This window comes from Emys orbicularis, chromosome 4 (genome assembly GCF_028017835.1).
Source record: "Emys orbicularis isolate rEmyOrb1 chromosome 4, rEmyOrb1.hap1, whole genome shotgun sequence".
Lineage (NCBI taxonomy): Eukaryota > Metazoa > Chordata > Testudines > Emydidae > Emys > Emys orbicularis.
The window spans coordinates 83,493,313-83,512,998 of record NC_088686.1 but is presented as its reverse complement, the minus strand read 5'-3'; the positions used below and the strand labels follow the sequence as shown (position 1 = coordinate 83,512,998).

General features: G+C 44.0%; 1 protein-coding gene across 4 annotated transcripts in view; it reads right to left on the bottom strand.

Annotated features, from left to right (window-relative positions):
- PAMR1 (peptidase domain containing associated with muscle regeneration 1) overlaps positions 1–19,045 on the bottom strand; it is a 67,179-nt gene extending 48,134 nt beyond the window's left edge. The window contains exons 1-3 of one of the 4 annotated variants that reach the window (XM_065403988.1): positions 18,964–19,045; positions 4,538–4,714; positions 3,597–3,725 (exon numbers count right to left, since the gene is read on the bottom strand). In XM_065403988.1, the coding sequence (XP_065260060.1) occupies positions 3,597–3,725; positions 4,538–4,714; positions 18,964–19,045 (388 nt within the window). Of the gene's footprint in view, positions 1–3,596; positions 3,726–4,537; positions 4,715–18,963 lie in introns of those variants that run through there. The other 3 variants (XM_065403989.1, XM_065403990.1, XM_065403991.1) reach the window with 3 other exon arrangements.
- Positions 19,046–19,686: the final 641 nt, after the last annotated feature.

The window sequence follows — 19,686 nt, the reverse complement described above, 5'->3', positions numbered from 1 at the left end:
CACATATGCACAGGTCCCAAGTACTCTGCAGCAAAATGGGCCTCTACTCCGTAGTGAAGAACCCTTCTGACTCTGACGTTCTGGTGTTACAGATGGGAAATGCTATGGTAGCTTCATTTCCATTTAAACATGGAGAGTTTTTACTGCATTAAATATGAAAAGGAATAATACACTCAGGACAAACACCCCTATGTTATTTATTTTGCTACTGAATTTGATTTGACGTTGACACCCCCATTGTCAGGCTTAATGTGCTCCAGATTTTTTTATTCACAATGCTGATCTGCATTGCAGAACTTGCCTGGGCACAGCTGCATCAGAGACAGTTGGCTGGTTGTAGGGTGACCAGATGTCCCGATTTTATAGGGACAGTCCCAATTTTTGGATCTTTTTCTTATATAGACTCCTAGTACTCCCCACCCCCTGTCCCAATTTTTCACACTTGCTGTCTGGTCACCCTAGCTGGTTGGTACCTGGGCAGGCATGGAAGGTAATTTAGAACTGTAGGATGAGCACTTTAGCTGAATATTTCTGCTAAGGTGATCAGCAGTGAAACCGCTCTAAATGTTGCCATTTTTGCCTATCTGAGGGTTTTGTACTGACACCCACCACTGCAGAATGTGTCATCTTTAAGCTTCAGAGTCAACAATTTATTGAGATGAATGGGGCACATCATGCCTCTCAAACTGTAGTGTCAAGATGTCTTCAGATTTAGGAGGACAACATTGGCTCTGCTTTGGTTGTGCTTATTCCCTCCTCTGTTTGCTGTCTCTGAACAGTCAGGTTCTCTAGCGGTCACTTATACAGCCTCTGTTATTTTACAGTCTCTGAGCACCTCCCAAGTATTTAAAAGCAAGAAATAGCGATAACTCACACATATGTTTGTTCACACCATGTGTAAAGTTTGCACACTGAAACCTGATTACCTGGAGTGTTTGCACCTGAAACCTGATTACAGCTGGGAAATCTCCATGTGACTTACATGACCAATCACAACTACATAACAAAGCTCGTATTTCCACCATTTAAGTGTCAAACAGCAAGGCAATTTGCAAAAAATGTCAAATAATGAGTAATCTGAGATCGGCTCCCAGCCATTCCGCCACCAGAAAAAGAAGGGAAAGTCTATTAAACAAGTAAATGATTCTATAAGTGATTATTTGCTCAACTCTAATGGGAAATCACAGACTGCAAACTGAAGTGATGGACCAAAAAATGCAGCTTTAGAATTTTTTTTTTTATTTTTATTTTTTTGCCAACTACAAAAAAGTCTTTCTTTTCATATAGCAATCCACTCTCAATATTTTTCAGACAGTGATTATGGAACCGATTCTGCTCAGGCCATCAGTAAGATTTGACCCTGGAACCTTTTGATCTAAAAGCAAGAGATTCTGTCCCTTAAACTAAAAGACTAACTCCTCTAGCGAGAAGCAGAAGCAGACTCATAAACTTCATATTTGGACCACCACTAGAGGGAGACAAAGGACCACACTATCCTAGTGTAGGCTGCAATTGCTTTTGAGGACAATGCTTTTTGTCCTCTGACCAATGGAAATTGTTCTGGTTTTAAGTAACTATAGGGTCTTTTCACTCCAGAATGCAAACTCTAAAGCCTCATGCTTGAGGTGTGTACAACACCCCAGCTGCCTGTGCATTTTAAATGTTCAATCATAGAATAAAATTAAGGCCATATGGGAAAAAATGATGTGTCCCACATACAGAGGGTCAGATCTCCTAGCTGAAAAGAAACGTTCAGATGTGAGCAGTGAATTTCAGCTGAGAAAACCTTAGAATGGCAGTTTCTGCCAGTTCAGCCACAGAGGCCCCACTTTTTTGGCTCATTTAGCAAAACTATTCCCCACACTGATGATCTTCGTTCAAGGCTAAGCCATGTAAATGTGCAGAACATGGATAAGCAGCCATTCACGGTGCTGGAAAGAGGAATGTGTTCACTAGCAAAGTGCACTCCAGTGTTTAGGTACAGCACCGGGCAGACAGGTCACATTTGTTGCTCTCCTTTGTATCCCCTCAGTCGATTGACACCCTTCTGCTAGCGAAGTGCCCAGAATGAATGCAATATTCCAGATGTGAACACAAGGGCCGTAATGCATCTTGATGCAATGCCTTATCATATGGTATGGGCTGGCTGGTGGATTGCATGCATGCCTTGACCAGCCAAATTTTAGTCCAAGGAACCCATCCTAGTCCCTCCTGCCACTGGAGCCACAATGGCTACATTTTATTTTTAGCACGGTGGCTTGATCAGAGCTAGCACGGGTATGTCTCCTCAAGCTGGGAATTATGCCCCCAGCTCAAAGTGTAGCCATACCCTGTGCTGGCAGAAGGAGGAAGGACTTGATGGACCCAATGGTTCTTTCCTATCTCTACTCTTATGGAAAGTGTGATGGGATCTTTAGTATCAACACAGAGCAGAACGGTCGCTGGTTTTTAAAATGTAGTCAGAAAAAACCCACGTTGCAAACTGTGAGAAACTCAGCTTATCGGCCTCAGAGGAATGGAGGCCTGAATGGACTCTGCTCAAGTTAGAACTTGCTGATCTAGACAGTTTAGGTATTTAAAGCCTGATACTTACACCATGAATTTTTATTTTTATCTACTGAAAGTCTATGGCCTGTGTTACGCAGGCGTCAGACTAGATTATCACAATGGTCCCTTCTGGCCTAGGAAGCTATGAATAAGAGGACACATGATAAATGTGTACAAAATAATGACTAGAACAGAGAAGGTACATGAGGGGCTACTGTTCATCCTCTTTCATAATACAAGGGCAAGGAGATAGGCAATGAAAATGAAAGGCAGCAGATTTAAAACTGAGAAAAGGAAATACATTTTTTTACCATTAGCCTTTGGAACTCCCTAGCAGAAGAGAACATTGAGGCCAAGAGCTCAGCAGGACGCAAACAAAATTTTTTTCCATTATTTTATATACTCTGGAACAAGACCTGAAATAGCCCCACCCTGGTCTGAAATAGCCCCAGTCTTTAGACCGTCAGAGTAAGTTACAAGACACTGCATTTCTGCTGTGGGAGGTGGTTAGATCTGTGTGAGGAGAGATTTGTGCTTTGTTGGGGCCTGAGTTTTGCTGGCTGTGGGGAGAAGCTGCTATTTAATATAATTGTTCTTGTAAATCTTCATGCTTCCTCAAGTGCCTCTGTAGTGTTTGGTTAGGCACCCCTTTTATTTCTGTCTAAATCCAAAGAAATAACATGGATAACTAGAACATCCAGAGTTACAATAGTTAACGATTAAAAAACTACATCAGGAGTTTGGAAGGCTTATAAACACTCATGTTTCAGGGCCTAAGCCCACCTGTCACTGATGAGGGCAAGCAGGTAGTTATCCCTCTGAGCGCTGCATATTATTACATAACCGCTCCCGGCAGGATTTCTTACACCCTCCTCCGAACCATCTGGTACAGGCCATTCTCAGAGGCAGGATGCTGAACTAACTGGACCACTGGTTTGGTATAGCATGGCAATTCCTGACCCGATTAAGTCACCCCCTCCACTATCCCCTCCACTATATCCCCAGTGCCACCCTGCCCAGTTGTAGGGTATCTCACTGAGGGCACTTACTCATGCAGTCCCCTCCATACCAGCCTGCTCTGCACTCCGCACAGTAGATCCCTTTGATGTAGAAGTCGTCTAGCGTTCCACCCCAGGAGCCGTTGCGGCAGGACTTGCAGTTCTCAAAAATGGTGCAGCCTGAAAGCAGAGTCAGTTTGTTGAATGACATCTAGACAGCTGGTGTGGGAGGGAGAGGATGGGGGGAGGAAAGCGGGGGAGGAATCTGTTTGTTTGCGTTTCACAATCCAAATGACCTTGTGATCTTCATGGTGCTGACTATTATGGATCTCATCCGTCCCCCACTTTGGCAAGTTCAAGCTCTCGAATCTGGATCTGATCTTGGTAGCTGCCCTGTATGTCTACATCCCATCCCCCCTGCTCTGAACACCCTTCAGGGAAGTGTGAGTTTGGATGTCAATGCAGCGTGGCTCCATCCCTGGTTGTAAGTAAATCTAATTTGTTCTCAGCTGGTTCTCCCTCTTTCTACTTTTAACTTTGCTTTCCCATTGCTTTCTGAAGAGTCGGAACTCCCCAGCCTCTTTCCCCTCTCATTTAATAATGAAATGTACAAACCAGATCCGGAGGCTGAGGAAATCAAATCCCCAGCCAGAAATGACCTGTGTAAAACTAGTTATGACTTTACCTTGTGGAGAGCTTCCAGGCTTGCACAGAGAACCCTGGAAACTCTCAGCCCATAGTGGGACCAGCAATGGTGCTACATGAGGCCATATGCTGAACGCATTAGCTCACACTGGTGCAGGAGCCGCTTGCACTGGCACAGATGGATCCCTGAGGAGACTAAAAGCAATCCATGAAGTCAGGCAGCCAAAATGGGCTGTGTGCCCCATCTGGCTCTATGCACAACGACCGGCTGCACATGCTGGCACTTCACCACAAACCCTGCGTGAGAGCACAAGAGGTACAAGGGACAATGTTACAAACCAACACACCTGGGTGGATTAAACAGGAGTCACACTCATTTTCCTCATTCCTGCAGCAGGGAATGGTGTAGCCCACTTTTTCTTTCCTGCCGGGGCAGACACACTGTATCTGGTCGTATTCACAGCACTCCCGGCACATGATATTCCATTCAGCTCCAGGGCAGTTTTCATTGATCACCATGTATTCTGAAAACAGAAAGTAAGGTGGGGGAGAAATAATGCATAAAATGCAGAGAATTACCCAGTTCACTGATTGTTATTCAGTTAATAGTCAGATCATACATGGCATGAGGTTGTCCCAGGCCTGCAACATGGCAAATGCCAAACCACGTTATAACATATCTGATCCTGCCAAAATATAAATTGAGTTTGGGTGGCTAAAACACAAAGAGGCAGATCTGCATGGCCAGCCAAAGAGGCACCGAGCCCAGAATTAAGGAAATATGTTCCTTCCTTTCTCTGTTAGACTTCCTTGCTTCTGCATTCAGAGGGGAAAAACCCCAATTTGAAGGGACATTTTCACTTTAAAGCTCTTTTTAAAAATCCCAGGCCTTGTTCACTACCTCATCTCCAATTTAGATTATTTATTCCAAAAGAATTTAAAATATCTGCTGGACTCTTTAATTTTCCTGCCATTTTGTGTATTATTTTGCTATTCATGCAGCTTGGAGAATGGGGAGTCCAAATGGAGAGGTCAATTTCACTTCTGGCTTCTAGTCGAGTTTATTTCCTAGTTTCACTTCACTAGCACAGTGCTGCTTTCATTGATTTTTGTTTGTTTGAAATTTCATTTCATGATAACATTTCTAATTAGATAAGGGTTTTTAAATCATTTTTAATTACCTCTCCCTGCTACATTTTGAGATTTAATCTATCCTGACAGTGCCCTTCTAAGAAACCACAGCTTGAAATACCTTGGATAGTGACTGCAGACTAATACAGTAACTCTACAGATCCCATCTCCCTTCCTCCACCATACTGTCTAAACTCTACAAATTGGAATCGAATGAGCTCATGATGCTGTCAGTGTGTCTCTTAACCAGTTGACAGACCTGATGGCTGTTTTCGTGGAGCCTGATAATAAGAAGTGAGAGAGCAGACTGGAGAGATGAGATGTGAAAGAAACATAATGAGACCCTCTTTTTTCCTTTTTGGCCACAGAATATTCTTTCCCTTTTGTTCTGAGTGATAGAATTGCTTTGTTATTGCAACAAACCAGACATTGCTATTAAGGAGCGGAACTCCCATCCATGCTACCTGGCTTCCTTTTCACACAGTTCCTTTTTGATTCAGTGTGTCTCATAATTTAATTATGAGGTCTGAGTTAACTCTCTGTAGGATTCAGTGGTAGTTCTGCCTCACTCAATTCTCCATGGCCTGATGAAGCCTGAGTCTCAGAAGCTTGCCTTTCTTCTTAATAATAGTTAGTTAGCCCAGCAAAAAGGGACCACCTACAGCTTCTTGATTTTTGTATTTAGCTGGAGAGCTGAATCGCTGTAGGCAAAATTCATCCCTGGTGTAATTCCATAGCCTATTCCTTGCTCTGGACTCACAAACTCCTGGAAACTGCATCACAGTTTGGACTCCATAGTTAGTTGAAAGTCAGTTTGCATTCTAAGCCTGATTGTTGCCTACCTTCTTTCCATCTACAACAAAAAAGCAACTCCTGACATTTGGTGAGGTGGTGGTTTGTTTGGTAATTTTCCAGTCCAATAATATATGCTTGCATTAAGATCATAATAAAACTTAATTCTTATATAACACTTTTCATCCATAGGTCTCAAAGGGCTTTACAAAGATACGTATCATTACCCCCATTTTACAAATGGGCAACTGAGGAGGTGACGGGTCTTTTCCCGTGGTCCCAGAGCAAAAACAGTAGCCAAGAATTAAACTCAAGTCTCCTAACTCCCAGATGAGCAGACAAACAACTGGACCACATTGGGTCCACTAAACACATAACTATACCTCTTTCTTCTACAGAGATATAGATATATGATGTATAGATTGTCTGTGAACTGTATTTTATGCAGATTCCTAAGCAAATTGATTACAAAGGTATAATTATCTGATTTTGCCTGTCCCTGTTCACCACTATTCACCCTAAGCCAAGACCTTCCTCCTAATTAAAACTGCTCAACTTTTGACATTCCAATTCAACACATCTCACCATCCACCATTAAAAAATAACAATGCAATTAGCTGTCCTAGAAAGCAGCTCATTCCTAGTGAAAGCTGAACCCCTGAACAAATACCCTGAAATTTGGAAGTTTTAACAAATTTTATGTAAATCTCTTCGGTTTCCAAAATCAAGCTGGAAATCTCATTTCCTTAAAGATTTCTAGTACATAGCGTTAAATGGGATCTATATCAGTTTAGATTGTGCTGATAAATTTACCAATGCAACTGATATAAGCCAGGTTTAAATCAATCTGAGTATCCACATACAAAATTGTTAGTGTTTTTAACTAAACTGATATCAAATCACAGCTTTAGTTACATTGGTACAACTAGACCAGACCCACAGGCCAGATTCTTCTCTTTTTACTCATGTTGAAATCAACGGGTCTATTTGCAGAGTAAAGCAGCATAGGTAAGGGTTAGCAGGCTCTGGCCCTTAAAGAATTGTAAACATCAGATTTCCTTTTCCCTGTGTCTGCTGTTTGCTCACTTCTTGCACTTAGCTGAGACACTGAAATGGGCTTTCCGTTGATTTATAACCAATTTAATTCACATTCAGGTTCTCATGCACTAACACCGGGCTGCAAAGTTTGGGGAGTACACATGGCAGGGGAATTCGTGTGTCTGGCATTTTCAACCATTTCCTCCGGATTTAAAAAAAATTAATGGAATCTCTTGTTCTTAGGTTTTGTACACTTTTTTTTTTTTAATCTACATAAAGACTTGACAGTGTGTCTTTAATAACTCTGGAATCCAGCTTGCTTTACACAGATGTCTCCTCACCCTGTGTAATAAAAGGCGAAAGGGATATTTTGCTTGGACACTTTAAAGTGGACATAAAAAGAGCGGCTAACATATATTAAAGACCATTTTTGTCTTGAAGGCTAGATTGAGCCTTTAGCAGAGCACATAGATACTCTGCCCCAGCAGGAGCTCCAGGAAGGAACTGTGACTCAGAGAGGCATAATTGCTCCCCTGCTGCTATCCTCTTGCTTTTGGGGGCAGTATGTCACTTCATCCCTTTTTGGGACTCAGTTTACTCCCCCACTCACCCTTCCCATTACTTTCATAATTGAGGGGAGAGGAAGGAAGAGGGGAGGTGGGATTGATTGGTGGAGCTAAATGCAATAAATTAGAAGCTGGACCATTGTGAATCATGGCTAAAATATTTGTGGGGCAGTTAGTGGCTTGACTTTGCTAATAGAAGCACCCTTCAAAGGAGCAAGTCTGACTTGTAGCCAGCAGCTGTATTTCCGGAGAGTGTGAAACATGTCCAGGCAGAGACTTGAAGTGACTCAAAAAGAGGCTGAGTTGCAAAACTCCCCATGCAAAATATTTATCTGAAACATGAAAACAAGAACAAGCAAACAAACAATGGGCTAATTTATAAGGTTTTCATGATGGAAGAAAAGGCCATTAGATCCAGGCACAAACTGCACATAAGAAACCAGCTCCAGGTCATGGAAACTGTGATCAAGAAAGAGCAATGTTATTAAAGAGTGCAAATGGCAGGGGGAAAGGTGTCAGAAAGTGGTTGGGAGTAACTGGTTGACTTAGGAGCATGTCAGTGTAGTGTGGAACTTTTCACCTCTCAGTCACTGGTTCGAGTCCAGTCCTGTTTGGCGGTAATGAGCTGGGATCTGATTTTTAAGAGATCTTCAACCTAGCCTTTGCTATTGTAGGTACGTTTCCAGGTCTATCTACCTGGTCTGCAGGTTCAGTAAGGTACTTAGATGTGTGCATCCTTTTTATTTGCACTCGCGGTTATTAGTAAGCACATAAATGCACCTGTAATGTTGGGGGGCATTATGGTTCATAAGGCCATTACCATCTGATGGTTGTTCAGTACCCAGCAGAAATGAAGGGATCCAGCCTGGCATCCCCAGCTCACTATGTACTAATGACCCCTTTGTGAACTGTCTCATCAGAGAGCCCAAAGACTCACTCGAGGGTCTCACCCCTCGGGTGGTTAACCCAAGCCTCCGCAGGATCCACACAGCTATTTTCAGCACATTAACACGAGCCCTACTAATACAAGTCTGTGCACCAGAGCTGGAGGGCTCACTCCACCTGCACTGTAGACGTGCCTATCAAGGCTATTGCAGAATGGGGTTCAGTTTAGTTTGTCCTGGGAGCTGAATTGCTGAATAGGAGAGTCTGGTCCTGTGGAAAATGCAGGCCTTTGTTCTTAATCTCTTTTTGCCTCTGTAAAAATGATACTCATATTCCCACTTATATACCATATATCACACAGGGCTGGCCCAGGGATGAATCTGGGCCTTTGCACTGTAGCAGCTCCATGGCTAATCTTCAGGGCTGTCAACCTTTCATTAAAAATAACAGGAGTACTTGTGGCACCTTAGAGACTAACAAATTTATTAGAGCATAAGCTTTTGTGGGCTACAACCCACTTCTTCGGATGCATATAGAGTGAACCATATATTGAGGAGATATATATACACACACATACAGAGAGCATGAACAGGTGTAGCCCACGAAAGCTTATGCTCTAATAAATTTGTTAGTCTCTAAGGTGCCACAAGTACTCCTGTTATTTTTGCGGATACAGACTAACACGGCTGCTACTCTGAAACCTTTCATTAGTACCCAATGCACTCTGCAAATGAATCCACAGCAAGACAAGTCCTGAGGAATGCTCCCTGGCTGTCAGTCTCCGACATCATTTCTCTTTCCTTCCTGCCTAGGATACTTTTCTTCCTTGTTTCAAATAGACTTATTTCATCTTCACCTTTCCAAAAAGGCAGCTGCCCCCTCCCACCGAGCGACCTGCTTGTGCTGCCCAGCATGGAGTGTGGCAGAGGAACTGAAACAGTTTATTAATCACATCGCCTTGACAGAAGAGTGTCTGTTTTTCCCATCACTGGGATGGTCGGGGCATACGTATGACTCACCCATCCGCCTCCTTGCCAAACCTCAAATGCAATTCTATCCCAAACTGCAGGACCTCAGAGAACGAGGTGATAAAGTCCCACAAGAAATTATTTTATTACTACTCGGGAAGGTTCACATCTGAGGGGTTGACAGAACTATTGTTTGCAATTCAATGAAAACACAAGCATCCAAAGTTTAGCTTTCACTGCACCCTTCTGAAGAGCTGGAAACCTCTCCAGAGAGGGGTGCAGTCTCTCTTTGCACACTCTGCACCCCCCCTCCCCAAAATAGTTTCATGGTATTTCTTTAAATTTTTAAAAAAAATAAGCTTAAAAGTTTAAAAGGGTTTGCACAGACAATAAGGTCTTACTGAAATAAGGGAGAGGTGGATGGGAGAGAGAGAAAATCTAAATCACCAGCTTTACTCAGTCTGAGGGCTGGGAGAGCATGTAGCTCTTGGGGGCTGACAATGGGATATGGGCCTGATTCCACTCTCGTCAAGTCTTGACACTGACTTCAGTGACAGTTGGAGTGAGCCAAAAAAGCACCAGCATTTCACTGCTAAATCACTGGCAACCCAGTCATAAATCAGGGGCAACCAGACCAGTTCCAGGTTGTAGTGGGAGGGAACTGGATGGTTCTAGGGCATTGGGAGTGAGATACAAAACCTTCCACATAAACATTCAAAAAGTGTTAAGCACCTAAATCCCATTGAAAATCAATGGGATTTAGGCTCCTAAGTGACCAAGGGCTTGTCTACATGGAAAGTTTACGGGTATAAGCTAAGGTTAGTTATAGCACTACAATTCCCCATGGACACTCTCATTCCCAGATAAGAGTCTGTTTTTTCGGTAGTACCAGTATACTATACCAGCAAAGTGCTCCGGGGGCGTCTGCAATTTATATCAGCAGAGCTGTGATTTTGCTGGCATAGCTTATTCGACACCCCCCCCCCCAACAAAACAAACTATACTTCTGGAGGTCTAATTGCATCTATGTTGGAGGCTTTTGCCAGCACAACTGTGTTGGTAAGGGATCAAATCTCATCTCAATATAGCCATGCCAGTGGAAGATTATAGTGTAGACCTAGCCTAAGGCACGTTTGAAAATGTTACCCTGCACCCAGGGCCGGTGCAAGAAAGTTTTGCGCCCTAGGCGAAACTTCCACCTTGCGCCCCCCCCCCCAGCCCTGCGGCAGCTCCCCGCCCCCCCTCCACGCTGAGGCGCCCCCCCGCGACAGCTCCCCCCCTGCCCTGAGGTGCCCCCCCCCGCAGCAGCTCTCCCCCCGCCCTGAGGCACCTCCCCCCCGCGGCAGCTCCCCACCCCCCGGCCCGGAGATCCGTGCGGCAGCTCTGACCCAGGGGAACCCCTGTGCTGCCAGCGGCGTGCTGACCCAGGGGTTCCCCTGCGCTGCCGGTGGCGTGCTGACCCAGGGGTTCCCCTGCGCTGCCGGCGGTGCGCTGACCCGGGGAACTCTTGGGCTGCCTGCCGGCGGCTCAGACTCCCTCTCCCTCCCAGCGCAGCGGCCGCTGTAAAAAAAAAAAAAAATTGGGGAGCCGCTTTTTGGCGCCCCCAAATCTTGGCGCCCTAGGTAACCGCCTAGTTGGCCTAAATGGTAGCACCGGCCCTGCCTGCACCTTTAAGTTATTAGCTGCAACCAGATCCAGGTTAGCATGGACTGGATGTCAGAAGAGAATGGAAAACTGGGATACAGAGACTTTCTCTCATAGGTCAATGGCTTCATACTAGCCATGGTTTGTCAGGGACTGGATAACTCCAGGGGATTCAGAATGAGATATACAGTTTTTCATCTCGAACTAGTTAGTTCATTTAATCCTGATTTTCAAAATACACATCCACGCGTTTGCCCCAGTAACTAGAGAGAAAAGAGGGCAGTGCCCCACTTCCCATACTCTTTATACAAAAATGATACATTAATGCTGTCCAAAACTCACAAAAAGAGAGAGAATCCTATGGCACTGCTGGATCCAACAGTCAGATGGTCCCCAAGAGAAAGGAAGAGAGTATAAACACATTCTTATTATTGTCTGAATTACTACAATTTCAAATCCTACAAGCTACTTCTGCTTTCTCATGGCTCACTTTCTCCAGCTGTAAAATCTAAATAGTGATACTTACCCTCATCCCTAGTCTACGCTTTGAGATCTAGGGATGAAATTTGCTAGATAACAGCTAATGCCTAGATCCTATTGAAATCAGTGGAGGTTATGAGACAAAATATATTTGTGGATCCAGATCTAAACTGTTAAAATATTAATAAGAAACATTCCTGCAACTATCTTGATGTCACTTTTCAGGTAGCAACATCTTCAAATATACTGGACATAAGGCGAAGTTGTCAAGATAAAATAGTTAATTTATAAAAACCTAATCCCACATTTAAAAAAAACTAAAATCCATGTTACTAATCACAGTTTGGGCACTACCAGTCTTAATAATTAAGCATTAATTAAAAATGAAATACTTCAACAGAAATAAATTATTTTGGACTTTTTTTGTATGCTGTAATTTTTTGACCTTCCTTTATTTTTGCCAATGATAAAAGACTGGTCAAGTTCACTTTTGCTTAGTTCAGTTTCCTTAGTACATTGTTGCAAAATTTATGTTGCAAACACTCCAGGGGACTATGGAAATCCATTTAAAAAAACTGTTTTCATTAATGTTAAACAAATCACAGGTTATTTCTATTTTAATAATGGGCTGCACCTAATCTGGAGGCCTAAATTACATGACAGTTTTCCCTTTAAGTAATTATGGCCAGAATTCTGACAATTGTGCTGTGCAAATTGAAAGTGTTTTATAATTAAGAGTAAGCTTGAACAGATATACTCCCTTTACATCCCTTTGGATGTTTATATAACCAATTCATGTTAGACAGGAAAAATATGACCCTTTTTATTTTATTTTCTTCTTACTCTATGATACTCATTAACAACTGTTCTCTTGTATGGAGAAAGCTTGTGTCTGAATTTCAAGGAGCAATTTTTAAAAGCTTTTCATATTAAACAATGTTCCCTAGTGTAATACCTTTGAAATGAGTTTTTCTCATTACAAAAAAAAAATAGCACTGACAGAGGTGAAACCCAACAAGTGGTGATACATTTTCTTTCCCTTTCAGGTCTGTGCTCATTGGTTTTAAATGTGCTTTATTTTTTAATTCCATTGTACTTTCATTCTTGATAATATTGCAATCAGTCTCTGGTCCCCATTCTGTAGGTGTTGTGGGCTGAACTGACATTAAAGTCTATGAGAGCTCTGAGCACACGCAGCAGCTATATAATTTATCAGCTGTAAACAAGAGAGAATCCTGGCTTCACTGAAGTGAATAGCAAAACTCTCCCACTGACTGTAACAGGCCCAGGATTTCAGCCATTGTCTAGTGGTCTGAGCACAAGCCTGGGAGTCAGGAACAATAGCATTCTAACACCGACCCTAAAACTAATTCTTATTGATTTTGGGTACATCACTGAAGCCCTCTTGGGACCCTGGGTATGTACTCAAGTGCCTAGTCCCTGCTGCTGCACTAGCTAGATCAAAGTTAGCTTGGGTACGTTTGTATGTGTTCCAGTCACGCTGCTGAATGCAATGTCAACATAGCCACAGAGCACTAATTTTGGATGCCTTGTATTTTGCGTGCCCCATTTGAGATATCTAGGGACCTGATTTTAAAGGTGCTACACATCTGCAGCCCCAGTGGATTGCAGCCGTAGTAGTTGGTGCTCGGCACCTCTGAAAATCAAGCCCCTTCAAAATATCTCAAGTTGGGCACTCAGAAAGTGAGGCAACCAAAATCACGAATCGCTGCTGAAAATGAAGGTCTTTGTTTTACCCTCTTTTTGCCTCAGTTTCCACGTTGTACAAATGATGCTCATAATACCCAGCTTCCTACAGATGTTGTAAGGATGAAGACAATAATGTCAACTTTAAAAATCATACTCCTCTCTGAAATGTTTGTACTTCTTGTAATTCTTGGAAACAACTAAGATAGCTGAGAGGGAAAAATATTTTCCTGTTCTATTCAGTTTGATTACTTTGTGCATTGGACAGCAACTTTATGAGGACTCAGAGTCATTGTTTCCCCTGTTAGCATGTTTTCCCTGCTATTTGTGTGGCATTTCACACAGAAATAATGGAGGGAAGGAAAACAAAGGGAAAGTGCTTGTATATAAACCACAAAAATTGGCAGGGGAATTCAGGGACAAGTGCTGACGCTGCTTTTAATTCTTTTTTAGGCATTGCTTAGATTCCTGGTTAACATTGTCCCCTTAGTTAGTGAATATTTATAAAGACAAAAAGTGCTGTAAGTGTTATTAAATGATATTTTTGTCATTTTTTAAGCGCTGAAGCTATTTTTAGTTCCAGATGCAGAAGTATATTTGAAGTGGAGTAACTACCCACAAAAAATACTTTCCATTTAAGTACTGTATTTTTTAAAGTATTGAATAAATTATTTAGTATAAATACAACTGCCTGCTGCTGGATCAGGTCTGATCAACTGTGTTTTATAAGCCCTACACCAGTGGTTCTTAACCTGTTTAACCATTGTGGGCCACATATGCAACTCTCTGTGTTATGTGGGCCTCATCCACACAATATGTATACTACCTATATGTCCCTCAGGATGTCACATGGGCCGCAGCTGTGTGCTGATTGGGCTGCAAACAGCCCACAGGCCGTGGGTTGAGAACCACTGCTCTACACTGATAACAGGTAATGGAGACTCTACTGTAGTTCAAGAAGTGGGGCCTGTTTTGATGCAAGAGGCTCTGAGTACTGCAATGAAGTACTGAGTGGCCCAGTTGTGCAGCAAAGTGACAACTGTGAAGTTCCTGGATGGCTGCAGAATTGTTACCGTATATTAAATACCAATACCAAGCACCAGCCAGTCATACCCTTTATAAACACAGGAACTTTGCTTCTTAGCAAGAATACAACAACAAAAACCTCCCATAAGCTTTTCCTCTGTAGAAAGGAAAAGAAAGATTGTTAGTGGGGGAACAAATGACTTTTCAGGTCTTTGTCCTGTCATAAACAGGAATTTCAAAATGGTTTTGAAGTTTGTTTCACTATATGAATGGCCTTGCCTGACCCATCCTAAAAAGCAACTCTGAAAATACCTCCATGTAACTAAAAACAAGGCCAAGTAAAAGTCTGACAAAAGTGAGGCTGTTTGAAAAAGTCTGAGAGTAACTTGGTATGTGCTGGGGCTGGAAGTTGGCCATCTAGGTGGTATGATGGCACGAACAGCACATAACAAGAATATTTCTAGGGTTTTCTGGTGCTTGATCTTCATTGCCGACGTGACACCATATGAGTGGTCAGCAGAACTCTGAGCACAGTCTTCCAACACAAGAAAGTCAATGTTATACCCGTTCTAATTCCAACATGGCAACACCAGCCCTACAAATCCCCCTTGTACAATAAATACTGCAGTGTTCTACAGGCCACCTCATCCCAGCAGGTATTTCTACTGCCATTTTGGGGACTCTAATTTATAGGCAGCCATGACAGGCACTAGGGGGTTGATATTTGCCCCAGCGGCAGCTCTCAGTTCCTTGCTCCCCACATTTCAACGGCACCTTTTTTTCCCCAAAGGCAATTTTTATCACACCCACCATTGCCCCATATTGAGAACTTTCTCCCTTCTTCATTGCCTTATACTGAGCCCACCCAAATTCCCTCTTCCCCTTCAGGCCAGGGTGGTTGGGTCACTAGCCAGACTGCTATGCTACAAGCACAGTCCACAGCAAACCTTGTTCAGATCCCAACCATCTCGAGCACCCTCCTCTTCAACCCACATCTTCCCCTCGCCCTGGAAACCTCAAACCCCACCTCCTCAATGCAGGTTTTTGACCAGTCAGGCCAAAATACAGGCCATAAACCAGAATGAGTGGGATGCTTTCAGCCTCTAAAGCACTCTGGGCCAGTCTGCCCCAACCCTGTCCCCCTCTCAGCTTCCCCTGTGTAGTTTTGGCATTATTATCTTGCTGTAGTTAGTTTGCTATCATGAGTTTGTTTGAGACGGGTCTGTGACTGGGTAAAACAGCCAGGAAAGTGTTAAGGGCTACCTGCCTGTCACATGAGCTAGCAAGGGATTTAAGGGAAAGGTGTGGCTTCCTTCCACCACTGAGAGGAAAGGTGAAAGGCCTCTGAGGACTACAGGCCACGCTGGGCAGGGGAATTGCTTTGTTTGGTGTTACTCCTGAGTTTTTGTGTTTGATCAATGAACTGTGCTGAGAGGCAAGGGCCTGAAATGGACTTGGGCAGGACACTGTTTCTTTCCTGAGCTGGAGGGAGAGCCCACCAGCACATGGACCCCAAGCCCACAGAGCTCAGATCTTTATTAGGATATCGAGCTGAACTTTCCCAAAGTGTGGAGTGTGTTGATCCTTTCCATTCTACAGAGAAGGGCAAGCCCCAAAGTTCAAATCCATCTCCAAACAGCCCCAGCATCTGTGGGTGTTTGGAGAAAGGATTTTGGACTGAACTAGTCTCTAGTCTTTATTATGAATTCTTGTCCATCACCCTGAGCACCTCAGCAGGTTTACTTACAAATAACGTTCCTTGCAATTACATGCAGAAATATCGGGAAAATCCATGAGGCTCCCATCCCAGAATTTCTTCTGAATTGTTCCCGTGGGGATGTGGGATTTACCCCACTCTACACAATGGACATGGGGTTCTCTCCCTAAACTAGAGCATCTATATTGCTTCTATGGCCCCTGACCCCATCCCCCTCTAATATATCCATATGGCAAGACCTCCCCTGGTGGCTGCTGCTCCTGGAAACTCGGAATATTGGGGTTCCATCTCACAGAGGAGACAGCACCCAAAGTAATACTGACACTGGCAGTATTAAGGTGGGGGTCCTTGTGGGTTTGGTGGATGGACAATGTACAGGGCACTGATGAGCTGGTAGGGGAATCCTGCAAGCCTCTTGTTACCAGGTCTGGCCCTTGGGGTCCTATAAAAGATAATCCCAGCTTTCATTTAGAATGAAAGTCTCTAGCCCTTTGTCCTTGTGAAGAGTCTAAAAATACGTAAACTGAGGTAACCCAGTCACTAAGATTGAATGCATCTGGATGTATCTTGAATGCATTTGGGGTCCACTTCTGCAGCAAGAGACTAGAGGACCTCAGCATACGCACACCCTTTTTAGGAAATACGAATCAGCTATGCTTCAGGTTTATTCCAAAACCCAACTCCCTAAGTTTACCCCAGCCTGTCCCCAAATCCCCACAAGCCCTGTACAGTAGGGTGTGATAATCATGGACAGAAATTGGTTACTTCCCTGGGGAGGTGGCAAACCATTGTTTCTGAACCTGCCCCCAAATGTGAAGGCTGCTCTGCTCTGCTCTTTAAAATGGTCCATCTTTTCTGAGTGACCCTGCTGTATGGGGAACTCCCTTCTTGCATCCCCCACCAAATTCTCTAGGTGTATGTGGGGAAATCACCACATAGTCCCTGCACTCCTCCCTGCCACCAGCTATAGCAGTGCAAGAGGAGGAGCAGGAAAGGAGATAGGGCCAAGTGCTGCTGCATTGAGAGGGAGTCCTATAACCACCGTAGCTCACCTCTTGCCATGCTGGTGTCTACCTTCCCAGCATCTGAAGAACTAGTACCAGCAGGGAACCTGGAGGCCCATTCCTCCAATCACCAGCCAAGGAAAACCCATTCCACCACCATCATCAGCCTGGTAAAGACCTGCTCCTCCTCCCACCTCTGAGGCCTTCAGCAGTCATTAGAGACCTGCCCACCTCCAGTTCCACCACCACTGACCACCCAGCCCAACACCTAAGGGGGATTTACTCCCCACTAGAACAACCACCCCATAGCTAGAGGCTGTGGGGTTATTCTTTTGCCACCAGCAGAGGTTGTGGGATGGACGGACCCACCTGCCATCACTGCTGCTAGGGTAAGGAACAGCTGCTGGGTAGCAGAGACACATCAGGTAGAGGGGAGAGTGAAGCATGATAAGTTGTGGGCTGAGGGTTGGAGACAAAAGGTTGATGCATTTGGGAGGGAGAGCAATGGAAAGAATTAATGGGTTTAGTGGAGTGGGAGGCAGAGTATTTTTCCCAGGGAATGTTCACTTGTATCACTGAGTCAGAACCTTTTGGAGGGAGGTTAACATTTTGGAAGCACATGACCTGCATAGAAAGTGCCCATCCTCCACCCAGGGCCTACCTGGGAGACAAGAATAAACCTGCGACAGAGGGAAGCCACTCTGTTTATGTCCCCTCTCCCCACCGAGACTGGGGAGGATCCTGAGCCATTATCATAAATACTGTGTAATTTATAGCTATTGAAAGCTGCATTGTCTGGGTCACTGGAGTGTTTACTTGACATTTACCATCATTAGTTTTTTTAAGAGATACTTACCTTACTGGGAATTCTGATATCATGGGTCTCTCACAACTGAAATGTGAGCAGTGTTTCTCTATCTTTTTGATACCAGGGACCAGCCTGCTGCCTTCCTAAACTATGTCAGGGATCTCTCAGAGACCAGCACTGGTCCACGGACCGGTCGTTGAGAAACACTGATTTAGAGGCACCTTATCTCTGAGTCCTCTGCTTGTTTCTAACGAGTAACACTCCTCACAGAGCAGCACGAAGAGCTGACATTAGGAGCCAGTGTTTATAAGTAGCTAGAGCCGCATTCACGTGTAAACAATGCACATTCTTAGGAATAATCATAGTAAATGTGTGCTTCTATCGAAATGCTCATTGTTAACCTTATCAAGAGGGAACTGAGTATGCTGGTTCAGCAGAAAGTGGAATAAGAATTTGCTATAAAAAGATCATCCAGCTTTAACAAGGTTTCCCCTTTGCAACACTAATACTGGCAGAACTTAAGCTCAGGTCGGAAACAATGTGTGGCTTTTGTTTTCCTTCTTTCCCTCTTGTTTTTTTTTTTTTTTTCCTTGGTGTTGGAGCTGGAGAGGAAAGTCTCTCTGTTGCCAAGATAAACAAATTACACTTTACAAATCATAGACTTAAATGCCCCTTTTATCATTATTTCCTTAGCACGGAGTGTTAAGAAAATAAAGCACTAAGTAGGTGAAGTGATTGCAGCCCCTTCTCTTGATGGCCATTGGCCAATAAATTCAGCCAGTTGTTTCCCTTTTAAGTCTGTTAAATGTCTCGGGAAATTATCCTGGATGTTTCTCCCTGGTGCCAGCAATAAATAAATAAATAAATAAATAATAAATAAGCCCCTTCTATTATTAACATCCCTTCGGATCTCTCCACTTCTCAGGACAGCAGCAAGAGATCAAAGCCCCCTGACCACAGTAAAGGGAAGGGAAGCATTCAGCCATGTATAGAACGCACTCGCTTACTTACAGTACCTCTTGGCAAGCAGGAGATGAAAAGGAGCTGGAGGAGTGCGAGTCCTGTGTGAGTCCAGGGGGCTAGCTCCATGCTGCCCAGGCCAATGCAACGGAGTGACTGCTCAGGGAGAGGGATAGCAGGCGAGCTGCTTTTACTGGGACCTCACCAAGTCCAGGCTGCGAGGCATCTCGGATTTCAGACCTCTGCTCACTCCCATCATCACCAGAGGGGAACTACCTTCAAGAGACTTCTCAGGCGTCCAGAAGCGCGACGTCACCCCAAACCTCTCCACTGCTGCATTAACCCTTTCTGGGCTCCAGCAGGCAACCCACTTAATGGAGCATATATGGGGTGGGGATCAATAAAGGGGAATAATGCCCACATTTAGACAGCATTTTTCATCTTCAAAGGGAAGAAATTATAAAGGGAAAAAAATCCTTTGTATGTCTTACCAGCTAGTGTAAATGAGCAGAAGGTGCCTGTATCCCCAGTAGGAGGTGCTCAGTGCAAGGTCCCTTTAATTGTGCAGGAGTTTGTGTGCTGGTGGAATGATGCACGTTAGTGAAAGGCTGGGCATGCTCTGTGCATAGGGAGAGCATGCCTACCACCCCCATCAGTGGCCAGGAATCCTCGCCATGTGAAATGTGCTGCTCGAGGATGCTTCTGTCATAACATAACCTGAAGCAGAGCTCTGTGTAGGCTTGAAAGTTTGTCTCTTTCACCAACAGAAG